The sequence below is a fragment of the Opisthocomus hoazin genome, chromosome 1 (assembly GCF_030867145.1).
Source record: "Opisthocomus hoazin isolate bOpiHoa1 chromosome 1, bOpiHoa1.hap1, whole genome shotgun sequence".
In the NCBI taxonomy this organism is placed as follows: Eukaryota; Metazoa; Chordata; class Aves; order Opisthocomiformes; family Opisthocomidae; genus Opisthocomus; species Opisthocomus hoazin.
The window spans coordinates 107,652,425-107,678,005 of record NC_134414.1 but is presented as its reverse complement, the minus strand read 5'-3'; the positions used below and the strand labels follow the sequence as shown (position 1 = coordinate 107,678,005).

Here is a 25,581-nt window from a genome sequence, read left to right as displayed (position 1 = left end):
GAAAAGGCTTGTCGGTACAAGACTGTTAAATTGCTTACACATAGCTGTACCTAAAAGCCTGGGAGTGAATGCTGGCAGCATCATCAGCCTGCCAGATGGGGCTGAGCAGGACAAACGTGTCAGTCTGTGTTCACGGCATGCATTTCCTTGGCCGCCTTTGAGATTGAGACACCCCACAGTGTGTGTCATCCCCCGTGGAACAGTTTTTCTTCCCCCTAACACAGGGGGAAACTGAAGTCAAAAGATGTCTGAAGAGGAACACGGCCGGTGGTGTTTAACTCAGCTGGCTGGATGCTCTCCTTGCTGAGGCGGGTGAGTGATGGGGCACATCATGTTAGCAGCATCACACAGAGAGCAGAAGCCTGAAAAATGGGTATAAGAAGAAAGGTTTACCCACAGAAAGAAGCCTCTATGGTTTAACAGTTAGCCAAATGAAAAATGATGGCAGATTCAGACTGTACACATATGAAGAAAAACCCTTGAATGTGCAGTACATACTCATATGAGAATACAACATCTCCAGTAGCATTTCACACCTTTCTCTTTTAATGTTAGCTTTTGTCCTTCATAAATATATACCAGGAGCATAAGCTGACATGAGTAGTCCTGCTGGAGTTATTGGGTGCTTATTAGCTTTGAAAAGCACACATGTTTAGAGGCCTGATTAGGGCCTGAGGTCCCCAAAAATGCTGATTTAGGGACCTCACTGTTCAGCAACTGGATGTGCTGTCGAAAGAACTACCTGTAAAGAAATCTTATTCCTGGATTTTGCTTGGTGCCTGTGATCAGCATCCCATCCGTGACACCCACTGGAACCTCAGGTCATATTCCCCATTACCTAAATTCAAGGTGTCACTTCCCTCTCTACTCTCCAGAGAGGATTTACTAAATTGTGCAGGAGTTGGAGCATGCTGTCCTTGAGATAGAAACAAAAACTGCATGTTGCTTTTGTTATTCTTGCTTTTTAGCTATCTTCTAATTTTGAGTGCATGCCAGGAGGAAACAGAGCAGGGAAGCGACTGTGGTAGAATCCAGGCAGGGTCCCTGGGTACAAGAGCGAGGCATGGGCTTCCCCTCTCCTTCCCTGTCCTCTCCTCCCTTGCCAGGCTTGTCCCTGAGGCCTCACAGCCACTGCGGGCTAAGGACAGCTCTGACACTCCCAACGCTCGCCCCTCTCAGACCTGCTCCTGCCATGGTCACTGGTGGCAAGCAGCAGCTCGGTGCTGCAAAAAGCCATGGTGCCCAGCTCATTTGTGCACTCTGAGACCATTCCATGAGATAACACAAAGCACAGCAGCGGCAGCCATCAGGAGGTGTGCTTCAAAAGCATGGTCCTCATCTGAACTGGACACACATGTAGGTACAGCTGGGCTTGCCCACGAATACTAGGTGTGATGTTCCTCAGGTCAGACCCTATGAAGCAAACAGTCCTGAAACTGTTCCCCTCTCTCTCCAGCCTTCTGTGCTTTTGCAGCATCAAGTGAAATGCTGAGTGACAGAGAGCCTGCTGTTGTAGGCTGCGTGCTGGCCTGTGCCGTCATGTGCTGATGAAGGGACCAAGGTGGGTGAAGGAGGTGCAAACCAGCCTTCCTTCTTGTGAGGCCTGAGGCATGGGCATGGTCTGTGTCACTGGTGTGATGCTGTCCCAGAAGGACGTGGCGATGCTCTTAGGCTGGCAGGTGGCATCACTGTGCCTGCACCTCTGGCTGGCCCTAGGTCTTTCAGCCCCCAGAGGGGTCTGCGCCTAACTGGTTATGAAAACGCCCATGATAATGCAGCTGATGTGTAGTGAGATGGAAGGGACGGGCTGCTCTCCTGTCCTTTTCAGAGTAACTAAGAATTGGATTCTCCTCTGTCCCATTCATATATATCTGACATAAATCCACCTGTTAAGCTGCTTTAAAAACAATTATTCATAGTCCTAGCATTTCAATATAATTTTAAAAACTTGCGCAGCTGACATAAGGCACTGGGCTGAGGCACAAAAATATATATTTCATTTACTGTGCTACTTTTTGCCTGCTGCGTTATGTTTTGCCTCTTTTCCCTTCCACCCCATGTCTGCGTAGCCAGTGAGCACTTTGGGCAGGGACCTTTCCTCCTTTTGTAATTGTAGACTTCAGACATCCCCCAGCAAGGCCACACGGTGCAAAATCTCTGGGCACAGCCCCTGCCCCACAAGTGAGTTTGGGACAAGGCGCTTCCGATCGCTCTCTTACCCTTCAGCTGCTGCACCGGAGTCTTGTGCTCTCGCCCTGCTGCCCTGCCAGCCAGAGCTGCCTCTGGCAGTACGGCTGTGCCCTGAAGGCTGGGGTTTGGGCATCAGCGCTGGGACCACCCGTCTTCCTCCACCACCCCCAGCGCGGGCAGCCATCGCGCCGAGGGCACCGGCCAGGGTGGCACCGGCCCCCACCCCGTGTCTGTGCAAGAGTGGGCTTGGTGCCATGTGGGGCTTTCACAGGGGTGCTCAGGCTCAGAGGCCTCCTGCCCGCCCTGGGAAGGAGGTGGGGGCCTGGCATCACTGCCTACTGCCAGCTCCTCCATCACCTCCTGGGTACACAAGTAGGGGTCGAGCAGTGCCCGTGCCCGTGCCCGTGCCCCTCCCCCCCCTTCCTTTTTTGGTGCTTCACCAAATTGCATTGTGCCATTTAGCTAAATAACAAATTTACCAATTACCCATGAACAAAGTCCCCAATAATGAAGCAATTAGGATACCAATTATCAGTTACATACCAATTACAGAGTTGAGTAGTAATTATGTTCTTAAGTTATCAGTCACCACATTCTATATGCAAGATAAAAATGATCACAAACCCTTTATTTTAAAATCCCAAATAAAAACATAATGAAATACAGAACATAATGAAATACGCATAAACAGTAGGCATGATGTTAGGCAAACAGTGGATGTTTTTACCGCTGTATTATATTACATGTGGCAGCTAAAATTAAGTTGCTGATTTTGAAGTTTAACATTTTATTTTTATCTAAAAAAAATCTGTTGTAAGTTTGAATTTTTTTTCCAAAACCAACACTTGAGAACATTATTTTACAGAGAATTTGGTTCTCTTCCAGTCAGTGTTACACGGAATGAGAAAAATTAGGATTCTTTTTCTAACAAATACCATACCCAGTTTAAATAATCTATTTTCCCTCCTAGCTGTCTGATGAAGTCCTGAACACTAGCTAAAGTCCCATGCCAAAGTAGTATTTCTGGTGCCAAAGGAGACTTTACAAAAGTGTGTAATTTTAGCTCTTGATCTGTGATGGAACCAAAAAGAGAAGCACTTGCCAAAATCAAAGATGGCCTCGGGATGGAAACAGAAAAAGGTGGAAACTTCAGAAAACATATTAAGCCAATACCTAAAGTAAGAATCCTAAGCTTATCAGAACAGAGCTAGTACAACTGCTGGTGTTTTCCCGCAAAGATCGGTGAGTCACCTTGTGAAAACTGATGAAATTCGGTTTCCAGCTTTAGGAGCTCTCTGCCAAGGCTGAGCTGATCAGCCTTCCCCTTGGCGGCATCACAGTCACGGCTTCTGCCTGAGCACACTGTTTCACGCAGGAATACTTGGCCATCTATTGCCTGGACTCTGTAGGAACAGGGTGTCTTCAGGAGTTGAATCTTTCTATCAGATGTGGTTGAAACTGTGTGTACACACTTACGCGTCTCTCTGAGGTGGGGAAGGAAAAATGGAAGGGAAAGCTTCAAGGCCAAGGGGTTGGCATAGAGCTGATGGGTGTGCCTGGGTCTGGGAAGGGGACAGAGCCGTATGTCCATTACCTCAGCATCTGAGGTCTGAATTTAGATCTTGAAACAGGGTGCAGGCACCTCACTGCACCGTGAGCACAGGGAGGGGAAGGGGTCACCTCACCCCCAGCCCAGACTGCCCGCAAGAGGGGGTTACCTGTACAGGTGTGAGCAGGAACGGGCTCGTCCCCAAGGGGACATCCCAGGGGATATCGGTAGACCTCTGTCATGCATCTGCAGAGAATTAGTTTCCAGAACCTTGGTTTGCAGGAAGGCAGAGGGTACTTCCCACAGCTGTGGAGTTGATCCTCTGGCCTGGCACTTCCCTCCCATCAGCAGCTGCTGGAGGTGAAATTTCACTGCGCAGAACTTGGGTGACGGATGTCTGAAACCTGTATCTAACACTCACGACGGAAAGAGAGATTTGACACTGCTTCCTGACACTGTTGCGTAACTGGAAAAATTGGTAAACTGGGTCTGTAAAACAGGAGGAGTTGTCACTACTGCTAGAAGTCAGGCTAAAGTCTCCTCTCAGTGCGGACACTGGGCAGAAATTGATTCTTCTCCAAAATGGACAGTGATACTCACCACCTTCTGGAAAACACCCACACTGGGTAGAAGGAACAAACCTGGAACTGCAAATGTTTTTTTCTACCTACAAAACACCTCTCATTTTTCAGAGCTGAATAGCTGAGCTGCAGCAATGGGAGAATGGCTACTGAGTGCGGTCAGGAGCAGCGAGCATAAATAGTGGATCCTGGCTCAAACTGGGAAGTTATTAAACCAGACACGGTAATGAAGCCAAAGGCAACGTGGTCCAAAACTAACTCAGCTGCCTAATTGGCCTCTGCTGGAAACAGTGCCTGGGGAATATGCACCTGTCCAAAAAAGGAGATGTCTGTGTTGGAAAGCTGAATCTCTGGAATTCAAGGAAGTGGTGTGGAAAGCCAAGAGAGTGGTGTGGATTTCGTCTTGGCTATCAGCTGGAAGTATCAGCCTTGGAACATGTCTTATGAGACCAAGCTCTGGAAACTCCCGTTAAGGCTATGGCCCACATGAAGTAAATCATTTCCAGGCAGTTGGCTTCGATGAAACAGTGACAAAACCCCATAAAATAACACTATATCATGGCAGAAAAGGATATGTTAAAAAAAAAAAGAAATCACAGCAGCAAAACAAGAAGCTACAGATGGAGTAAAAGCCTGTTTAAGAAAGGTTAGGAAGGAATGTTTCCTAGGGTACAATATGGTTTAGAACTTTTCTTCTGATCAGTAACCAAACACACACAGCAACATAAAGGAGGCTGAGCGGAACCAGCAACACCCACCCCACAGGCATACAATTCTATAGGATTTCATAGGTTTTTTGCTTCTATAGCAAAATGCCTTAAAGTTCTCAGAGTATCTGCACTAGCAATTTCCAGTCATTTTTATGTGCAGACTCCAGAGCTTTTTCCCAATGAATGTGTGGACCAAGTATAGCAAGCTGAAGCTCACTGCCAAGCTCATCCTCACCGTAGCTGCCCGTCCTGGACCCCTGTACATCAGGGCTCTGCAGGACATGGGTTGAACACCCCTGAGCCATGTGGTGGGCAAACCCCTCCTTCATGTGTCTGCTGAGGCTTGGTGGTCTTCAGAAGACACCCTAAAACTACCGTGGCACCCCTCTGCTTACTGTCTACCACCCAAGGAAGCATCAGGAGCTGAGGGCTTGGTGGGATATCATGATGAGCACTAAACACTGAAGGACTTTGTCAGGGATTATTGACACAGCAGTGGCAAAACCCTGAGGGCTACAGCTGTGGCTTGTCAGCCCCAGTGTTGTCCAGGTGGGCCCTGGGAGGGACCCTGGAGGGATGTGGGGATGTCTCGGCCCACCTCATTGTCCTAGGCTTTGGTAAGGGCCTGACATGCAGGGAGAGAGCTGCTGAGAAATGCACGACCACTGTCAAAGGCCCACTGCAGACCGAGCCTGCCAAACGAGCAAACAACTTGAAGTCTGACGTGTGCCTCCAGACCCTCGAAATAGCTTTCCTCCCAGAAGGGCCGGGCGCAGGTGGGCTCACCTCCCCCTCCAGCTGCCCGTCATGGAGGTGAGGGCGGACGCAGAGGCCGTCGACGCTGTTTCTGCTTGCAGACCGTGCACCCAGTGGGCTCGCTGGCAGCTCCACCTCACCCCCCCACCCCAAATAAATAAATGAATAAATAATAACAGCAAACAGGCACACCAGCAGTGCCCCAGCTGGAAATATACTGGCCCTGCTTGAAGAAACAGCACACAAAGGAAGGTCTCCCATTCTTCAGAAAGGCAAGCCACAAAAACACGTGACAGAAACAGCCATGAAAGAGCTAGGCCAGCAAAGGCTTCCTTTCCAGCCTCTTCTCCAAAGGCTTGGGGCTGGAATAACACCGGTTGCACTCGGGTGCCTTCACAGCTGCACATGTGAAGCTTGCACAAGGCCAGTCTGTGTCTGTCCTGGCACAGCTCCTCATTTCTTGCTTTTGTAAATGAAAAATATCCTTGTTTAGGCTCCATACGCACAACAAAATGATAATAAAAAGCGACCATTTTCACACATTCCTCAGGACTGCGTCTGTGCTCGGCGCCTCAGACCCAGGGTTGTTTTTGCCGTCCTGCCGTTGCAGCTCCAGTAAGGCAGTGCTGTTGATAATAATGAGTGTGTCTTTGCTTTCCTTTCCTGGAAGCTCCACCTTGCTTCTCTGAGGGTTAAGCTTCCCAGAATAGAGGTAGTCAATGTAGTTTTCAGGCTTACTGGAAACAATATTGCTGAGCATCATGACAAAGAGGAGAAAGCCAAAAAACCCGATGATGATCAGGATGTAAAATGAGGCCATTATCTCCTCTTGCATCTCCAAGGCTGGGTTGCTGAAATTATTGAACCGAAGGGTCTTCTTTTGTTCCACAAACATGTGGAGTAAATTCGGTGTGACCGAACTGCCATTTGTGTGGTTGCTGAAAGCCATCTTACGCTTCCACTCTGGCTGGAAAAGCTAAACAAAACAAAGGAAAACAGGAGAACCACTTTAGCTTGTTAATGCACACCTGTCTGTTCGTGTCTTCTAGCTCGGGTCCTTCCCACCGTTTCCTCTCCTCTGCTGTGTAGCCGACTGCACTCAGCTATCCTCTAGCTGCGTGTCTTGCATGCAGAGAGCCACAGTGAAAGTCAGCGAGAAGTTAACGCAAGAACCAAGACAATCAAATGCTGCTGCTCTCTGCATGAAAGACGTGCATGCACATGCATGGGCAGATACTGCTCCCTTGGGCTGACTTTGTTTTGCTGGTGATGTAGCGTCAAAATGAGGACACGGGAAGAACGCTGCCAATTCCAGCGACTATCTCAATGGAAACAGGATGACTCGTTCTAAGGCACCAGCACAATTCAAACAATAACACCACTAAGGAGAGAGGAGGACAATACTGGTATCACAGTCCTGGCTCCTGAGTGGAAGGGCCGTTCGCACTGAATCCCCCACAGTAAAATCTGCTGAATTGAAACCGGGCTGTGGGAAGGAACTGAATGAATCCAAACTGAGGTAAGTTTGTCATCTTGCTGAGTAAGAAAACTTTAAAAAGAAATTATTCTCTGCCTAATTATGTTTCTTGAGGTTGTCTTCTTTTTCTTTATGAGCTTTTCTCAAAGGCATTTTTAGCACAGGAGAGACTTAAATCATTGCCTCTAAGCAAACCATGAAATCCTTCCATTCTGAAAAATCTCAAAGAGTTTTGACTCCATCTCCCAATCCCATATCCAAAAAGTAAGTTTTTTCTTTTGATTCTCTGAAATCCCCTTCTTTGGGAAGTACATGATAACAGTAGAAAAACTTCATGCAAATCTGTCCAGGAGGTCTTGCCCAGCTCTAAATAGAAAAAGACAAAAGTTTCATCCCAAATGTGCAACTTTTGATAATTTAAAGTAACCCACCTTCCTTGTTGCAGTTTTGCTTGCTTTTCAGCCAGCGCTGGTGAACCTGCGTAGCTCCCCTGCTGCCAAGGGTCTGTACAAACTGAGGCTGCCACCCCGCGTGTTGCAGCAACAGCTCTGGGGATTTACGGTACCTGAGGATCTGACCACTCCCTTAAATCTTGTGCAAGAAACCATTTAAAGAGCTGGATGTGAATAACAGAGTAAAAAACTCTGATAATTTTCTGTCGGAGACTAAAGGAAGCTCCCTCAGAGCAGCTCTGCCTGCCAGTCACCCCAGAGACATTTGGCAGTTCTAAAGTGAGGGTTAACCTTGGAAGAGATCTCGGCCTGAACCCTGGGTCAGGACAGCCGGCATCCCCAACTGGCAACCTGCTTCCCTTTCTCATCCTGTTTGCAGGCACTGTAGGCAGGAGATGTTTTATCTTCCCTCCTCCTGCCTCGCGCTGGGATGTTCACTGCTCCTGACGCAGGGAAGTCAGGCATTTCCTCTCCGGTCCAGCTAGGATGAGCCCATCACGGGACCACTGAAGTGCTGACTGGGTGTCTGAAATTGCCTGAGCATCCTGGGTGATTTAGATTAGCTATTCCTGGTTAGGTCTCCTCCTTCTTGCAACTATTACCTTTTAATGAATGTGTTTACCCTGCTGGCAGGGTTGTGACTGGTCTGCCTGGAATCTATTAATAGCCAAATAACCATGACAGGCGTCTGCATGAGCTGAGTGCAGAGCTTCTGCGGGACCCATTCGCAGAGGCGTGCGAGATTTACAACCGCAGCACGGGAACTGGAGGTGTACCGGAGGAATATAATGAATTGCAACAGCAGTGGGTGTGTGGGACCACACGGTTCAGGAAGAGTACAGCTTTTAGCTACCCAGGATTTTTAGGTCTATATAGAAAAATAGAAAGGCAAGATTCCTTCGAGATTCCAAGCCAGATAAAGTAAACTGCTCATAGATTACAAAACTCCTCTTTTCTCTGCCCCAGCCCAATCTGGCTACATCTACTTGGCTGCAGTAGAAATCAGTGATCACAATGCTCCATAAAAGCTAAATCTGTCTAGGTGTTCCCCGTTCAGAGGGCACAATGTGAAAAAAAAAGTGATCTATACTTTGGCTGAACACTAGGTGAAAGTATTTTTCTGAAAAAGATATACAGAATGTAAATTGACTTTCCGATAAGAAGATTTTCTCTGTTGCTCCCCAAACCCACATTTCCCTTCTCTGACTCTCCAGCCTATTCTGCTTTACTAGCTGCCCTGGATTTTGTGGCTAATATCATGATGAGCTACAACAAATTGCGGGAGACCAAAGTTCAGAGACATACCAGTGGTCCTTACTCTTCTTGATAGATGGACCTCCTAACTTTCTGCAATCCCACTGCAAAAAAACCCAAACAACCCACCCTCTGCCCACCCACAGACTATCCTGTACCCAGTTGCCCCAACCATACTGATTTGCTATCATTTAAAAGTGAGGCTAATCTTTGAACGCTCCTGTCCGTGTTTATTTCTTCAAGTGCCTACTACTGGTTGTATTTTGTTGAAGAGCTTCTTCAGCACTCATTGTGTTGCTTTATGGGTCACCTCAAGCTCTTCTCTGGACCCCTTGAGACAGGACAGTGGCTAGATGGACTGTCCCTCTCAAGTTCGAGAAGATGATCTCTGGTTGGGAACCGCAGCTCCATGCTGCCCTTTGGATTCTCTTGGCATGGGCTTCCTGACCCCCGCCACCACTGGAGTGGGGCTGGTCCCTTAGCGATGTGTGCAAATCGTTGGGCTTTTGAAATTGAATACAAAAGCACAGTGATTTGACGTGCGGTTCCCCAGGCACTGCTTTCTAAGGAATACAGCACTTTCCGCTTGAGAACAGTGAAATTAGTTAAACATTGGACTGGCACTTAAAATATCTGCAAGTGTGGTTATTGCTCAGCCACGTGCCACATCTCTACAGTAAAATCGTGTCTGTACAGAAAACATTGTTGGGAGGGGAAGAATATACATTTATGCTTTTCTATCAGTTTTCCGTCCTATACAAAATACAACAGGAAAACAACGCGATAGGTACCAACCCCCAGAAAACAATAATGAGAGGCTTGAGACAAATGACATAACAGGCAAAAAGGGCAGAGTATCACCCGTTAACTCTAGCAGCTACTTAATTCTCCTTAGGCCAGGCATGGGGATTTTTAACCATCAGTCTGTGGGGGCCAAGCACAACTGCGACGCCATTGAAAGGCGGAACCTGAGTATTCACCCCAAAATGACAAAGAGGAAGCCTAGGGTAGGATATGCCTTTAGTGACAACCAGGGCAAGGATTAGTGGGTGCTGTTGTGCCATGCTGGCCCTCTAGGAGTGACAAACAGGCTTCAGATGGCTTCGTACAAATAAGGCTGTGTGTCATTTGTATGTGTATACATGCACACACACCAACCCCCAGTGCTGGAGAGACACTGGGACGCCACATCAGCACTGCTCCATCTGTATTGCTACCTTTTCCCCATCATCCTATTAGACACAGGTTAGAAATCAGCCTTTTTTTCTATGATGGGACTTACCTCCTTGCTACCTACTCACCTCTCCACTGTTTTTCCACAACCTGATGATTGCTTTTCCATCTTGACTGTTTTCTGTGTGTTTACAAAGGTGTGTCCCACACACATTGACTAGAGATACACATCCCTATCGTCTCTCTCATAAGTAGGTATAAATCCACGCACACAGGTATAAATGTCTCTCCCTACACACACAAATACATGCTAAAATATAAAAACACTCTCAGAGCTACATCTATAATGCCATATCTAGCTAATATATAAAAAAAAAAAGACTAGTAACTCGAGTGTTAAACAGAGCTGATTTTCAGAGAACAGCACTTTAGGAAAAAAAAATCCAGTAAATGTATCCAAAATAATGGAAAAATTGAAATGAAGATTTAAACCAGTGCCTACTTATCACCACATAGAGAAAGCTGCAGACACCCCAGGCACCATAACAACAGCTGTGAAAAGCTGCACCTATCAAACAGCTTACTTACGTGCAGACCTGGCTCTGTCCTCTTGCTGTCAGACTTGCTCCCAGCTGACCAATGCATTTAACTATTTAAGGAGCATCGGAGAGGAGTGGCCTCTGCTTCTCACCTCTAGCAAATAATCACCGGCACATTATGCATGAGGGAGTGCCGGCAAAGCAATGTGGTAACAGGATACTACGGGCCTGTGAGGCTCCTACTACATGGGGGCTCCAGGCAAGTGGCGATATACGTTCCCTTATCATGCAGGGGATGAGAAGATCATGGATGAGGACTCAGTTGCCTCAATACTGGGCAAAATAAACCATAAACGATGCTCTGGGAGCGTGCTTGCTGCTGGACAGTGCCCATGTGAGAGCAGATCGTGGGCCTGGGGTGATTTTTGGTTATTCATCATAGATCTGTCATTTTTAAAGTCAGCAACTCTGGGAAGTGGGAAAGAAAACAGCAGTGTCCTGGTGCCCCCCAGGTGTATTTGGCTGATGCCATCTCGTCGCGCCAGAGGAAAGAGGCTACGATGCTGTTGTGCCTCCTCATTTGGTGCACACCTACACCCCTGCTTGTCCTGCTTCACCCTGCTGGTGAAAGGATGGGGAAGAAAGTAGCCAGGAGTAGGAAAGAGGATGCTGGATGAAGCAATTTTGCTATCTTTCATCTTGCATCCTCCTGCCCCAACCTCTTCTATCCTGTTCTGCCAGCTGGGCATGGGTGTTTTTATTCCGTTAATACACACTCTCCATGGCAAAACAGCAGGAGTTACACCCCTTCACAGCCAAGTGCCCTTTCATGATCAACACATAACACCAGCCGTGGCTTGCAACATCTCTAATGTAACCCAGACTTTGCCATGGGAGCCACAGGTGACTGCTGGCGTGGGGTTACTCTGAGCAGCCAGACCAACTGAAGGCAGCTGATGGCAGAGGAGAGCTCATGCTAAAGTCATCTGGTTTTCCTTCTGTGGAAAGCAGGAGGGAGGAGGACTGTTAACGGTGAGGGTAAGCAGGGCCCCACGACAGCAGGGTCTGTCTGCCCTCAGGAAGCAGCAGCAGCTATTGTTATTAAATTGTGGTCAGACAGATTCATAAATCTTGCTGTGGAGCTTGATTCAAACTACTCAGTTTTTTACCTGTCTAATCTTCGCTGGATAACACACAGTGCTTTGAAAGCATCAGCAGCTCATTGGGCGAGCTGCACCTTTGGCTAACAAACGCAGAAATAGGCAGAAAATCAGAAGCAGGGAGCTACTGGTTGGAGAAAAGCAAACCCGAGGGCTTGCAGGCAGCAAAGCTGATGGAGAAAGAGAGGTTTGGTAAACTCCCTACTGTGCATTCCGCCATTCGTGTGTAACCCCGACTGTTGCCAAACTGCCGGAGCTGTTTTACAGCTAACCCCCAGCTCCCAGAGCAAAACAGGGCACTAAGAGTATTACTGGTTTAAAGCCACCATCCCTCTAAGCGCAAAAACCCAGCAGGGAGCAAGAAACACCAGCAGGCCTGTCTGTCTGGTCTTACAATGGGCAGAGCTGAAGCCCTGTGCTGGCTGTGACTGATGCGGCACAATGCGGCACAGAGCCTGGTGGAGAAGCTGGCAAGGGTCAGCGAGTGGCACAGCTGGGTCAGCACAGCCCTACAGCATGGCTAATTAGCCCACTTCTCTGTTGGGCTCGTCAGATCAGACACAGCATTGTACTGAAGTTGCTGCCTTGTTTCCAGTTTTAGAGGCAGCGTGGTCAGAGCTAGGGAGAGGTGAACCTCTCACCTTCTCCTTTTGTCCCATCAAGCATAGCTCCTTTGTGGTTCCTGTGCCCATCCATCTACCTAGCTGGAGTGTGGAGATGGAAAAAAACATCCATTTTCATACCTCTTCCCTAGATTTGATGGTCCTTGTTCTTGGAAACAAAATCGTATGGAAATGCAAAAGTATAAACACCAACAGTAAACTTATTGGTGGTGTTGGCTGTCTCTGATCCCCTGCACAACATGGGAGTATGAGTGGGGCCCGCTCAATCATACTCCAAAGGTGGGATTTGTTCCACTGCCTGGGAGTCTGTGGGGAGCTTCCCTGTTCAACAGGGAGAGACAGGTAACCCCAACGGGTGATGAGGCCATCTCTCAGAACACTGTGCCCTCAAGAGGAGATGGCTTTCTAATGACCATGATTAGTGTCAGCCTCTAACCTGATAACAGTAAAAGTGTTGTGAGATGGACTCCCCCCTCACTCGTATCGAGGCAAAGGATGTAGGATTTCCATTTGTCTTTCCCAAGACAGGACAGCAAGTATCCCACGTCACATGGAGGAAGCATCCAGATACCGTTCCTGATCAAGAGAACGAAGGAGCTGGGGCAGCGTAAGACGTCTGGGTGAGGGGGAGGGCGGAAATCGTGGGAGTGTGTCACAGGACTAGGTCCTATTGCAGTGTGGATGGAGAGAAACATGCGGGCACAGCCATGTCCCTTGACCAGGAACAAGCACTCAGCACCAGCCTAATGGTGACAGCTTCCTTCCTCCACCCGCAGCCCTGGAAGTCTGAGCTGGTGCCAGGTGGCACCTTTCTTTTAAAAAGGAATGAAGGATGAGGGAACAGGTTTGGAGCACAAACAGGACAGCAGGGCCAGAAGAAGTAATTCTGAGAGTCTTTCAATGAAGGCATATGAGCCCCAGAGTAAGCTGGGAAGTTTCCATTACCTTTGCCAAGGCACATCAGCTGAGGAGCTGATCCTCTTATTAAGAGAAACTGAAGTTTCATTTCTTAAAAAAGATAGCATAAGGAAACAATACACATCACCAAGGATATTTTAGACATATCTTTGCACCTGTTGGATTTTAGAGTGTTGTCAACCCTACAGTGAGTCTCAAAGCCCTGGATGGGGTTTAGGGGCTGGTGGAAATTGAACTAGTGTCCATGCTCCCCCTGTTCCAAGGCCAAGGACACCTGGAAGGAATGCAGGACATGACCAAGACAGGCAGACATGTTTTTAAAATTCTGTGGGTGGTGATGAGCCAGGAATGGAAGATTCATTTTGCCATTGAAGCGCCCAGACAAGCCCAGATGAGCTTCAGACTTGAAGTATTTCCCATGCACACTTTCCTCTGTAGCGTGCTAGCTTATTTTCCATGCTCTCACACCCGTGGGATATAAAGTGGATCATGTCTTCAAGCCATCTTTCCTGTTGAGCCAGGGCAACCTGCCTACCTCGGAGGAAGTAGAATGAAGGAATGTCTGGATCTAAGATGAGTGATGGAGCATTCCTCACGTGGCCGAGTCCTGCAAACAGACCACACCGGTCATCGAGGACAGTGGGGTCCTGAGGACCTCAGCCCCATGTGGTCACTTGCACACTAGCTGTGATTTCTTCAAAAAAAATCTAGGTCGTGTCCTGACAGGCATTTAGTGCAGGAATGAACCATCCCCAAGACAGGGATGCTGAGGGGTGCCCCTCCCCCAGCAATCCTCCTGGAGCTTGCTGTTGGCTGGAGGGGCCCAGGATGCCTCAGATGCAGGCCTGGCTTGCCCATGAGGCAGGGACACGATGCCCAGGAGGCTGGCATGCTGCTGCAGCACTGACAGGAGATCTGCTTGGCGAGGAACTGGAGGAGCCAACACTGGAGGAGAAATACACTGAGTCTGCAGAGAGTTAAGTAAGAGCTGGGGAGAGTTTGTTAGAGTATTGAGCTATTTCACTTAGAAAACTCCTTCTTAGCACCCTGATTAGGCAGGGCAATAATCTGTTGTGTCCTTCTCCCAGCTTCCTCTTGGTGGTGGCGGAGTCAATTGGCTTCCAGGAAGGAGTCATCATGGCTTCCTGGAAGAGGCTGAGAAGGGGCGCTCAGTCCCGGCGGTGGAGGGTGAGGACTGCAGGTAGCAGCCCCAGTGCCAGGCAGTGCTCACTGCCTCTCGCGCGGGTCAGACCGTGTCACGAATCGCGTCGCCCAAGTTTCTGTGGCTGAGAATGAGCCGGAGCTTTCATTTTGCTGTTGCAATAACAGGCCTTGGGCTAGTCCTGGTTATCTGGTGACCTGTTTGTCTCTCTACCCATGCTCTCAAGTGTAGGTGTGAGAAAAAGCTCGTCTGAATCCTTGAGCATTTATGCCAAATGCTGTTGCAGCCCTGATCATACACTGCGGCTAAGGGCAAACAGCGCGGTGCTGGCGCTTCTGCTCCGTGCCCGTGCGCTGCAGTGCAGTCACGTGGCTCACCCCTTCTTAACTGGTCTTTCCTACAGGACCTTTGGATATTCTCAATAGTTCTCAGCAACAGGGGTGAACCCTGAATAGCTGCTTGCATGCTCAATATATCAGATGAAAGAAAAGAGCTTCTGCCTTCTGTGAGATGTGCAGTGTGAGTCAGATGGCAAAAATGATGTTATTAGACAGATTGTCTTTCCAGTGATACTGATCATAAAACTCTCAGGCAGTTAAGCTTAGGCTCCTTTATGTTTCTTTGCTTTCTTCCATTTTTCTAGCTTTTACAGCCTTTATTGGCTGATCCTTCTAAATGCATGTAGCTTCCTCAGTATTCCAGTGTAGCAGACCTCCACAGCTTTTGCTGCTCTCCCTCCATCCTCAGACTCTCCCTTTGCCAGGAAATTTCATTTTCTAACACTGCATTCATTTTCTGAGTGCTGCCGTGGCCCCAGATCACCGGGAGGCAGCTGTGGGAGCCAGTGCCGCCGGGGCTCATCCTCTCGCAACGGAGTGTGCTCCAGACCAAGGCACTGCCGAGCACTGCGGACTCATCTGTGCTTCATCGCTTGGTTCATTCCACGTGGAGGCTCTGCACACATGTAACCACTTCGGGAGCTGGTTGCCTCAGAGCCACATCCAGATTTTGCCGCTTGTGACTCACCTACTGACAGTAAAATTCTGGATCTTGCCCTTTAATTGTACCTGCGAAGCAAAATAAAAAGGATCCACATGTGTAGTGGCCCGATGTTCACGTTTTTGGCACCTGTCCAAAACACATGGTAATACGATTCGAGTAGTATCAACTTCAGGACAGCAATAAAAGCAATTGCCGCTCCCATCCTGTGCTTCACATCCTGTTTCCACCACAGGCTGCACATTAAGGAGATCTCACCGAGGACGGCATCGCCCTGGGAGAGCCTGAGCCAGCCTGCGGTGGTGGCTGCTGGCTGCTGGTGACACCAGAGGATGAGCCGAGCCCTCCCCGCAGGACAAGGCAAGCTGGAGTGCAGCAAGACACTGAAGTCTGGCACCATCTGCGAAGAATGCTGATGATTTCCACAGAACTTTGCAAAGACCTTTTTTTCCTCCCGTGTTTCACTCCTGATTGCAGCCAGGCACCGGAGTGGGTGGAAGAGGAGGGCACAGGGAGAGCTGACAGCCTTGGAAGAGAAGCTGTGTTTGCTGCCCTGTGGCTGCAGCCACTGGCAGAGAGGCATCCGTGGAGTGGTGGTTACCCTTCAGAGCATTACTTCTGGACCACAAGACTCTCAGACATTGACCTTGAGTTGGACATTTCTAAAACCATAGGCTGGGAACAGCTGTCTGGGATCTGCCCATAGTGTCGCAAAAATGGGAGAAGGAGGTGTCAGCAGAGGAGGAGTATTTGTGCAGGGCCATGATCTAGGGAGGCACCTGGCTACGGCCACACATGACAGCAGTGGGCCAGGCAGTTTGACGGGTTGCCCTATGTTGTCCCTGCCGCTGTAATTGCCTGTTTCCTCTTCCACCTCCCCTGAAGATTTCCAGATAAAATATGTTAGCCTGAACCGCCTGCGCTGGGGTTTAATGTGTTTCCTCAGAGCAGGGCAGGAGCACGGACCCGCGCAGCTGGCTACCGACTGGTACACACTGGTCTGGTCCCTGCAGTAGGTGCTGGCTTACCCTCCACCTTGAATGAAAACTGCAATGTGTAATAAAACCACAAACATGTCTGCTAAACCCATCAGGTTGCAGCATCTCTCTTCTCCTTTTCTAAAATTTCACTGACTGCCCAAGTCTCTGCAGATCCCCAAAAGTGCCAACCGCTCCTGTGGGTAAATAAAGAGGAGAACGCGGATGCAGGGTGATGCGCTGCCTGTGTCTCTTCCCACCGAAGGAAGTTTGGGAGGGAAAAGGAAAGCTGCCCAGAGCTGGAGGGAGGAAGGAAGAGCCAGTGCCACCAGTGCAGCTGTGGAGCCCCTGGTACTCCAGGTCCTCGGTATCTTAGTGGGAGAGCTAGGAAGCAAATGTGGGATTTTGGCATGGCTGCTGGCCCCTGTGAGCAGCTACTGGATGGATTCATTGCCGTTTAACTTGCCCCACAATTGCCTCTGCTCTTCTTGCAGTTACCCCTCAGTATCCACGTTCTTTGCCACAAAATGCCAAACACACACCACGGCAAGGTAGTTTTATTCATTTTTTTACACTGCCAGATCACAAGGTATCAGTTTACATCACCGTTCTTCAGACCAGACCAGACCGTTTTCCTCGCAGGACACATGCTGGGATGTGGTGATATCCCCTACCACAGGGTGATGCCCTTTTCTTTGACCCTTATGAGATCCTGTTCCCACTGCTGTCAATGACAGCACAGCCATCAGCAGAAACATTACCATTACCTGTACTCCTGCCCAAGCGTAGCCAGGGGGGTCTCCAGGGAAAAGAGCTGCCCCACATAGCCAGGGTGGAGGTAGACATGTTCCCCTGGAGGGATGTGGGAGATGAGAGGAAAATAGGACAGAAATCTGAGCCGGGGTAGTCTGCCCTTGAGGTGAAAGGTCCTGTCTGGTGGTAACTTCGACAGGCCTGGCGATTTTTGCATTTCAGTGACTTCTACAAACAGAAATAAGAGCAACATGCATATGAAGAAATCCAGAAAAGACTGTTTAATCTGCATGTGTTGGATTAAATAACTTGTAAAAAATGAAAGCCCTGTCTCTATTGCCTGTATCCTGCAGTGAGCTAGCCAGCACCACTGGAAATGTGGATCAGCATGAACCAGGATGCTTCTCGTCTGCTTACTTATATTCAAATTGCATTTTATTCTGTTACAATTGCTTTCTCAAGGTCAGGGTTTGGATGGAAAGGCTGGTGGGCTGTTGCTGTTAAAGAGAGAGATCTCATTTCTATTTTGAGCAGAGGAAATTAATAGAAGCACTGCAGAGGGTTAATTTTGGGTGTCAGTCCTGCCACGGGCTGCCTGAGGGTAAATCTGTGTGGCCCCTTGGCTGGCAGAGCATGCCTGATGGATGAGTGTGCTGGTTTGTCCATTCCTGCAGCATAACTTTTGTATAAGGTGAAAAATTAATAAAAGCATGGGGAGGATTTGGTGGTTTATTCTTCTGGTCTCAGCACGCAGCTCAGGGTCAGATCCACCCCCAAGTCCCCGGGAACTGGGCTGCTGGGGGTGAAGCTGCAGAGGCACCTGCGGGGCGAGCTCGGCTCGAGCAGCCCGGAGAAGTGATCCTGCCTGCAGGTGCAGGGTTGGTATGAGATTATTGTTTGCACTCTTTTCCCAGATTTGTTTTGCGTTGTTAGGTGGGAAGCTGATAGTAAAGGCTTGAGAAAATATTGCCAGGGCAAAAGGTCCCATCAGATTGGAGGTCCCTAAGCCTGCTGTTGCCATGGGCCTGAGTAAAGACCACAGGCCTGAGGCTTATGTGCACAACGGTGAACCAGAACAGCTGCTGAATCAACTGTTCCCTTGATAAATTACCCTGCCGCTGGAAGCTGGGAACAATGGGTTAGATCCCGCGCTGATATGGCCCCCTTGGGCTGAGGCAGGGGGTCGTGCTCCTCTCTGCCCAGCGAGGACATGTGGACCCCTGGGGGTGGCTGGGGAGGGGGGTCCGAAGGCCAGAGGTTGTGGTTTGGGTGGGAACCCTGGAAAAGAGTGAATATTGCAGTGGGGGGAGGCCAAAGCGGTACTGCTGATGGGGCTGTGCCAAACGAGCGCTACCTCCCCAGCAAGGAAGCGTGCTGTGCTGAACAGCAGATGCCAGTCACTCCCTGACCCTCAGGATTAGATCAAAATCAACTCTCACAGCTGGGCTAACGAGCTATGCTTTTCTTGTATAAAAGTATGAAAGCTACCACATCTAGAAACAAACCCAGAACTATCGTATACTGAGAATCCATTTACTGGATGTTGGTCAGAATCAAATGGTGTATTTCTGTGAAGGCCAGCTGTGTTTGCATGGTGTACCTGTTGTAAAACTGCTGTCATCACACTCATCAGACCAATACTGAATTAAGCATTTCTGACAGCAAGTGCTCTCACATTAAGGTGTCATGTTATTTTGCTCGGCTCTTGGTATTGGAAGATTGGTGGCCCCTGGCCCAGTGTGTGAATTTTGTGGACTGAGCAAAGGAATTATTCTGGTGAGCCAGAGTGTCCCTCTGAAAATAACGCACCGCAGTCCAACCAGGAGCTCTGGGGTTGTCTGGAGAAAATATTGCATTAGGATCTTTGGCCTTTCTTCTGATAAATGAGATCAGGTGCTCACTCTGTTCGCTTCTGGATTTGGCATCTGTGCATTTTCCATCGATATTTATGTAGATCTTCCTTTTTCTTTGATCTGAAGGACACTCTTGGGTGCGGTTGAAAGCTGGCTTTACAAACAACTATTTTTGAAAACCCTGTCCTAGAACTACAAAGAATAAAGTGCTTTGCTTAGCTATTTCGGCGTGGTATGGGCCTTTCTTGTCATTTGAAGGTGGTTGACTGGAACCTTTTCTCTGTTCGAACATGTCCACGAAGCCAGCTGCATGGGCAGCTCCGGTCTTGGGGAGCAGCCTCCTGGCCACCTCACCGGTGAAACGCAGCGTGACCTCTGGCAGCCTCCACTGCCAAGAAATTGCATTTGTGCTGGTCCCTTGAGCAATTTCTTGAGAAAGGCTTCACGGAGGTTTCACATGGGTGGCTGATGGCTCCAGCTGGATAAGGAGATTAGGGAGTGAGTTTGGCATAGTGATAACAACGTGTAAAAATGAAATAGGATGCCATAGAAACATTATTTAAGATAATTCCAGTTATCAGCTGTAAAGAATGTTCTGCTTGCTTCTGATTGCTCATATCTTCTATTTTTATCAGTTTCCTTCTCCTTGTCTTTGTGCATGTTTCCCAGTGCAGCAGGTCTGACCCAACCAACTGCAAATAAAGATAACACTGATAACTGTAAAGTGAGGAGGGGGGGAATTCACTTTTAACTTGAGTGCTTGGGCTACCTCTGACTGTGAAGTATTTTCCAGATGGACTATTTAATACTAGGGGTTTGATGTCTCATACCTGCAGCCCTAAGAATTTCTGCTTGGTATAATGAAAAGTCAGCTGCTGCAGACGCAAGTTCTCCATGAGATGGGAAATAAGAACCAAGGCCTGAAGGTCTCCAGCCTGCGAAGAGGGGAGAGAAGGTTTTGCAGTGAAGGCAAAGGGTAGGCTCTCAGTTTGGGCCTCCTACACAAAGGTTGTGCACATCAGGCTACAGAGCAGCCACAGATCAGCACAGACTTGCTTCCCTGGGCTCTGTGCTGCCTGGATGTAAACCACTTTTAGGGCATACTGGTCTCATACCTCAGCACGCACTCACACTTTTTTACAGCTAGAGCTGGCATCTGGCTGTCTTAAAGCTGAGCTTGGGCCACTGATACACTCTCTGTGTGAGCCCACGCAGACATGTCCTCAGGTAAGCATACTCCCACTCCAGCAAATGACTGCGTGCTGTCAGAGAGGGGTATCTGTGCCCCACTGCACATTGCACCCTGCTCCATGCATGGCTGGGGAAGTCTTCTCTGGTAGAGACATTGCAGACGATGTTCCTGCAACAGCTTTGGAGGCATGGCCCGAGGAGGCATGGGTTAGGTCTGGGGGGCTGCAAGAGTCACAGAGTTGCCCAGAGTCTTGGCAACCCAGACAGGTTTCCAGGGCAGGCAGGAAAGGGGAGAAGAGGGAGAACCTCATCTGCCCATGAGTCAATGGCCACATAACCTAGTGGAAAACTGCCCTGGAGCTGCTTCCCCTAAGGCGTAAGGACTGACTTTCACCTCCAAGAGGTACGACATGGAATCTTGTCCACATTTGTGCTGTACCACAGTTATTCATAAATATTTTATTTGAGTGGCTTTGTACCACACAACCTCCAGGTTAGTATGCAACTGTACAAACCAGGACCTCTCAAAATACGTACAAGAGAGAACCTGCTATACTGGGCTTTGATTTTGCTCGAGACCTTTGTGCATTACAATCACATTGCTGTTAACAATGCAGGGCTTAAATTCAAAATGCCTTTTCTGTATAAATTTGGCATTTCTACGTAATGCGATTTCTATTATAGAAACAGTAAGCAGCCAGAGAGCAATACCTGTGCTGGGAGGTACGCTCATTAAGCCAACAGGCAGGAAGGCTACCGACTAGAATAAGCCACAGCTGATGATGCCAGGGACTTCAGCTATTGGGGACTAGAGAAAAAAAAGCCTCTGACAGTCTCCCTGGCTATTTTAATTCTCCTGAGGAAAAGACTGACTTTTAAAGTTTGGGTCAAAGAAAGTTCAACTCTTGCATAATGGGTTTAAGATTCTTCAATCTCCCCAACAAGCAGGAAATAAGAAAACCTGAGCCCTGTCTGATGGTAATTATATGACAGGTTTCATAGAACCATAGAATCATAGAATCATTAAGGTTGGAAAAGACCTTCAAGATCATCAAGGCCAATCGTCAACCCAGCACCACCATGCCTGTTAAACCACGTCCTGAAGTGCCACATCTACAGGTTTTTTGAACACCTCCAGGGATGGGGACTCAATCACATCCCTGGGCAGCCTGTTCCAATGCCTGACTGCTCTTTCAGTAAAGAAATTTTTCCCAATATCCAACCTAAACCTCCCCTGATGCAACTTAAGGCCATTTCCTCTCATCCTATCACTAGTTACTTGAGAGAAGAGATCAACGCCTGCCTCACTACAACCTCCTTTCAGACAGTTGTAGAGAGTGATAAGGTCCCCCCTCAGCCTCCTCTTTTCCAGACTGAACAGCCCCAGTTCCCTCAGCTGCTCCTCGTAAGACTTGTTCTCTAGACCCTTAAGGAGCCTCATTGCCCTTTTCTGGGCACGCTGCAGTACCTCAATGTCCTTCTTGTAGTGAGGGGCCCAAAACTGGACACAGTACTCGAGGTGCAGCCTCACCAGTGCTGAGTACAGGGCCACCATCTCCTCCCTGCTCCTGCTGGCCACACTATTCCTGACAGAAGCCAGGATGCCATTGGCCTTCTTGGCCACCTGGGCACACTGCTGGCTCATGTTCAGCCAGCTGTCAACTAGCACCCCCAGATCCTTTTCTGCCAGGCAGCTTTCCAGCCACTCTTCCCCAAGCCTGTATCTTGAGGTTGTTGTGACCGAAGTGCAGGACCCGGCACCTGGCCTTGTTAAACCTCATACAAATGACCTTGGCCTATCAATCCAGTCTGTCCAGACCCCTCTGCAGAGCCTTCCAACCCTCAAGAATATAGACGCTCCCACCCAACTTGGTGTCATCTGCAGACTTGCTGAGGGAGCACTCAATCCTCTCATCCAGATCCAGTTTGTTGCTGGCCTTTGGTCTACGGCAAAGCTGATGAGCGAGCATGGCCACAAGACCTTCTTCCCTTGCTGGGGGGATTCCTAGCCCATAGCTGTTTCTCCCCTTCTGCCAAGCCCAGTGTCATTTTTTTTGGGGTGCACCCAAACACAGCACCCATGGGGCAGGCCAACCCCCCCAGGCAGTCACTCATCCCCAGCCACAACATCCCAGCTGCATGCAATGCGTGCCTGAAGGTTGCAGCCAGGATCGCTGCACCCAACACCAGAGCCAAGCTTTCCCAGGGTATTGCAAACCCTGGGAGTGTACTTGAAGTGAGGAATTTGTTCCTAACATTTTGATATTTCTCCAGATCTAGGTGTACCGAGAGATATCCCAGCACCCAGGCCTGGCCCTGGTTAATAGGGTGTAGAAAGGGGACGGGTGAGTGGGTGCCCGTCAGGTAGTATCAGCGTTCTTTCTGTGAGCTTATAAAACAGCGTAGGAGAAAAAAACATCTGAGGCCACAAACACAGTTTGTAGTTCATATTTTATTGCTTTGTACAAGTGAAAAAAATAGGGCAAAAAGGAGAAGTGCAAGACTGAAATGTAACGTGAAAGGCCACAGTGGGAACCCACAACTGCCACTGAAGGGTGATTTGTAGCCTGGTGGCACAGGAAAGCATTATGACTAAGGTAGAGTGGTTCCCCTCTTTTTTAAATAAATAAAATGGCAGAGCTTAAAAAAAAAAGTGGAAGCCAACTAGTGCTGACAATCACCCTTGTCACAAATAACTACACTGAGGCTATTAAAATAAGGTGACCAGCAAGTGCATAGACCCAAAATACCTGAAAACACTTGGGGTGGAGATGGAGCTGCTGGAGGGAGCTCTTTCGACAATCTTAATGTTCAGAGGTTTTAATGTAATTAAAGGCCATTTTTGTTGCAAGTTTAAACATTGTCAGCAAAGCTGCACGGGCCTGCCTCTGGAGAACCAGCAAGCAGGAGGGAAATGCAAGTAATAAACAGATTGCACGGTGAGATCCCAGAAGAGCAGTGCCCAAGCTGAGAAGTCAACATTTTTACAAAGCTTGGCTTTAGTTTATATTCCTCTAGAGGAAAGAGTGACTTGGATAATTAAGCTAATGGAGATTTTCCAAGCTGTTCAATACTGAAAACATGTATCTTGTCCTCAGCTTAATGGTAGGCACCATATAAACATCTTAAAAAAAAAAATACCCTATGTTTTCAATTGTCCTAAGTATTCTGGGAACATAAACACAGCTGGAATATTACTTTAATGAAAGTGCAGTGCTAAAGAAGTACCTATGCAGGAAAAGGGATATGCTGTAACTTGTGTCGCTTGCCCATTCGAATACTTGGTAGCTATCTGCCCTCACCTTGCCCTTGAAGCGGCTGCTCTGCACGACTTACTTTCAAGCCTTCTCTCTTTCCTTTGCAGCAGCTAAAAATGGGACTTATATCTGCAGAGCAGAAATAAAAATCCCCTCCTGCCCAGATCATTGCTTCTTTGATCCCAAAGAAGAAAACAGGCTTCAGGCAGGCAAAGTTGCTATTCTGAGTAACGCCATGTCCAGGGGAGCCATGCTTCTCCCTTTTAACAGAGGCAGCTGATAGTTGCTGCTGCAGAAGACGAGTTTGGCTGCCGCCATGCCGCTGCAGCTTGGCAGACACAGCCCACCGAAGGAGGGGGTAAGGAGGCCAAGGGCAGGAAAACCTTGCTGGCACGGACCTTGCACTGGGTACTGCAAAGGATAAACAGCTGCACTGAGGAAGGCTGCTCCTGGGAGCTGGAGGAACTGCTCACAGGGTTTAAGTTAGGCACAGACATAAGCTGTGTCGGTGATTAAATATCAGGCACTTTATGGAAATGCTCTTCACAGAGTGGAAATTCACCTTCCAACCAAGGGCTAGCACTTAGGTCTTGTGCAATAATTAAATGCGATTGAAATACTTGAAACATCACACACTTGCATGGCATAGACCCTGTGGGCTGCTGAATCTTTGTACAAGGGTGGATATTGCTGCTGGGATCAACCCCCATCCCTAAGAAGGAAAACCAAAAGTAGCCGGCAAGACCGGTCTGGGGTACCTGCCAGGAATTAGAGACAGTCACTAAAAAATTCCCCTCCAAAACCTGCATTTTTCCACAGGAATAGTTTTCAGCAAAAAAAGGGAATCTTTTTCTAAAATTACATCTCAAAGAGGGGCATCATTCTGAAAGAAATAGGTCATCCACAACATTGTACAATTTATAAAATTATTATTCTATGCTGGACAAAATTGCAAATGAAATATTTCAGCTACTTTTTCTTAGAAAAAAATGATCTTACTTGAAAACGATCACCCAAACCTTACTTGACTTCTGCTTGATCTTATTTGATTTTAATTACATGGACTACTGCAAGCATTCACACTGGCAATGCCAACATTTGTCTTTTTTGCTAGGTGAAGCTGATGAGTCCATGATACTCCTGCTGTGCGTCCCCCTCCTTGGCCTTACAGTGATTGCCACAAGGTGCTGGTGGCCAGGGACTTCTGCAGCACCAGGGCCATCACAGACCCATCAGCTTCACCCGTCAGTTCACGGTTATTCAGCCTGACCCAGGCCATTGCCTGAAGCTCTGCAGATGGGCAAGCAGCTAGCCTGGTTCATACCAGGCATCGTTCGGGTTGTCCCTGTGCAAAGTGCAATCCTTTCTCCCATTTTGCTAGGAAGACTTCACCTCAGGAATCTGCATGCTTGGCTGCTCCACGGCCAGCTGGTTTTCAAAGACACAGCACAGCTTGTAATTTTCTATGAGCCTGGCTTGCAAATACTCCCTGTCCTTCTTGTGCCAAATGTCTGTGGCAATGTAGGTGTGGAAGGGGTCGCGGGATTCCTCCAGCCTCCTGGCGCGGATGTTGGTCAGCATGACTCCCACTGAGAAGAAGCCAAAGAGGCCGATCATCATCAGCACATAGACGATTTCTAGACTGCTGCCGGCACTTCTGGCCTGGGAAGGTGCAGAGCTATTTGTCTGCTCCAGGTAGTCTTGAAGCAGCTTGGAGATGAATGAATTCAGGGCTGTGTCGTTAGACAGCACCAACATCTTGTTTTAGTCCTTCACACTTCTTTCTTCCTTAATTATAGTTTAGCTAGAAAAGAATGAAAATAAGGGGCATGCCATCAAATGAAGATGTGATTCCCTCTGTCTCCCTTTACTGGCTCCTGCCCTCAGCGAAAAAGCTACCTTGGTGCTGGCACAGAGGCAGGGTGGCTGGACGGTCCTGGAGGGACCTCGCCACCTCCTCTTCCCAAGCCAGGTTAGCTAGGCTGAGTCCATCCCCCATAAATGCTT

The 25,581-nt window shown here is 48.5% G+C and overlaps 1 protein-coding gene across 1 annotated transcript; it reads right to left on the bottom strand.

Annotated features, from left to right (window-relative positions):
- Positions 1-24,951: 24,951 nt before the first annotated feature.
- KCNE1 (potassium voltage-gated channel subfamily E regulatory subunit 1) lies at positions 24,952-25,332 on the bottom strand. The gene has a single exon (XM_009932669.1). It carries the CDS (start codon positions 25,330-25,332, stop codon positions 24,952-24,954), a length of 381 nt encoding a protein of 126 aa, XP_009930971.1.
- Positions 25,333-25,581: the final 249 nt, after the last annotated feature.

Excerpts from the sequence above, each read along its gene's own strand:
- KCNE1 (XM_009932669.1), bottom strand. The coding sequence starts at position 25,332 with ATGTTGGTGCTGTCTAACGACACAGCCCTGAATTCATTCATCTCCAAG.